The following is an 816-nucleotide window of genomic DNA, read 5'->3' on the forward strand; positions in this document are numbered from 1 at the left end:
CCCCCATGCCCACATGCCAGCACCCACCTGCCCTCCCTGCCCACAGGTACGTGAGGAGCCGGCGGCACACCATCCAGGTGGACTACCTCCCCTACATGGATGAGCTCGCCTGCCAGGTGGGGGTCAAGCCCAACCTGCTCACCCTCTTCCTCACCGACCCCAAGCTGGCGCTGGAGGTGGCCTTCGGGCCTTGCACACCGTACCAGTACCGCCTGCGGGGCCCGGGGAAGTGGGCAGGCGCCAGGGAGGCCATCCTCACCCAGCGGCAGCGCATCATCAAGCCTCTGCAAACCAGAGCCGGGGTCCGTCCTCCTTGCTACAGCACTGTGCCCCACATCTTCAAGGTCTTCTTCAGCATCGGTTTGATTGTGGCCACCCTTGTCTATGTCTCACTCTCTCCTTAACCTAAAACGAAGGAGACAGCAGGTCCTCTTGGCAATCTTCTTCCTTTGGGTTTCAGTGTTTCTGTAGTCTCTTGCTAGGTCTGCCACCACGTCAGGAGGCATGGGGGGAGTCGATTCCTTGAAGACGCAGCCTGGTCTGTCTCACCTTCCTGCCGTGCCAGGGCCACACCAGGTCTTGGTGGGGACTGCTCTGAGGGCAGGGATTGCTCCCCTTCCCTAAATCCTGGCCCAGCAGCTCTGCAAGCTCTAACGGTGGGTTAGGTCGGTGCAGAGGCGGTGGGGAAAACCGGGAACGCCTGGCCAGGGCGCCTCTGGAAAAGTGCAATAAAGCTTGTCCCCCCGCCGAGGGGCCCAGCAACCACGCTGCGTGGGCTGTCTCAGTCTCCGGTGTCCGTTCTGATGAGACTGTCCT

The 816-nt window shown here is 61.8% G+C and overlaps 1 protein-coding gene across 1 annotated transcript in view; it reads left to right on the top strand.

Moving 5' to 3' along the window:
* Positions 1-496, top strand: part of LOC104132118 (flavin-containing monooxygenase 5) — a 4998-nt gene extending 4502 nt beyond the window's left edge. Inside the window, exon 6 of the mRNA XM_035900816.1 lies at positions 21-496. Coding sequence (XP_035756709.1) covers positions 21-404 — 384 coding nt within the window. The 3' untranslated portion in view covers positions 405-496. The remainder of the gene's footprint in view (positions 1-20) is intronic.
* Positions 497-816: the final 320 nt, after the last annotated feature.

Source organism: Egretta garzetta, unplaced genomic scaffold, assembly GCF_000687185.1.
Source record: "Egretta garzetta isolate BGI_Z169 unplaced genomic scaffold, ASM68718v1 scaffold598, whole genome shotgun sequence".
In the NCBI taxonomy this organism is placed as follows: Eukaryota; Metazoa; Chordata; class Aves; order Pelecaniformes; family Ardeidae; genus Egretta; species Egretta garzetta.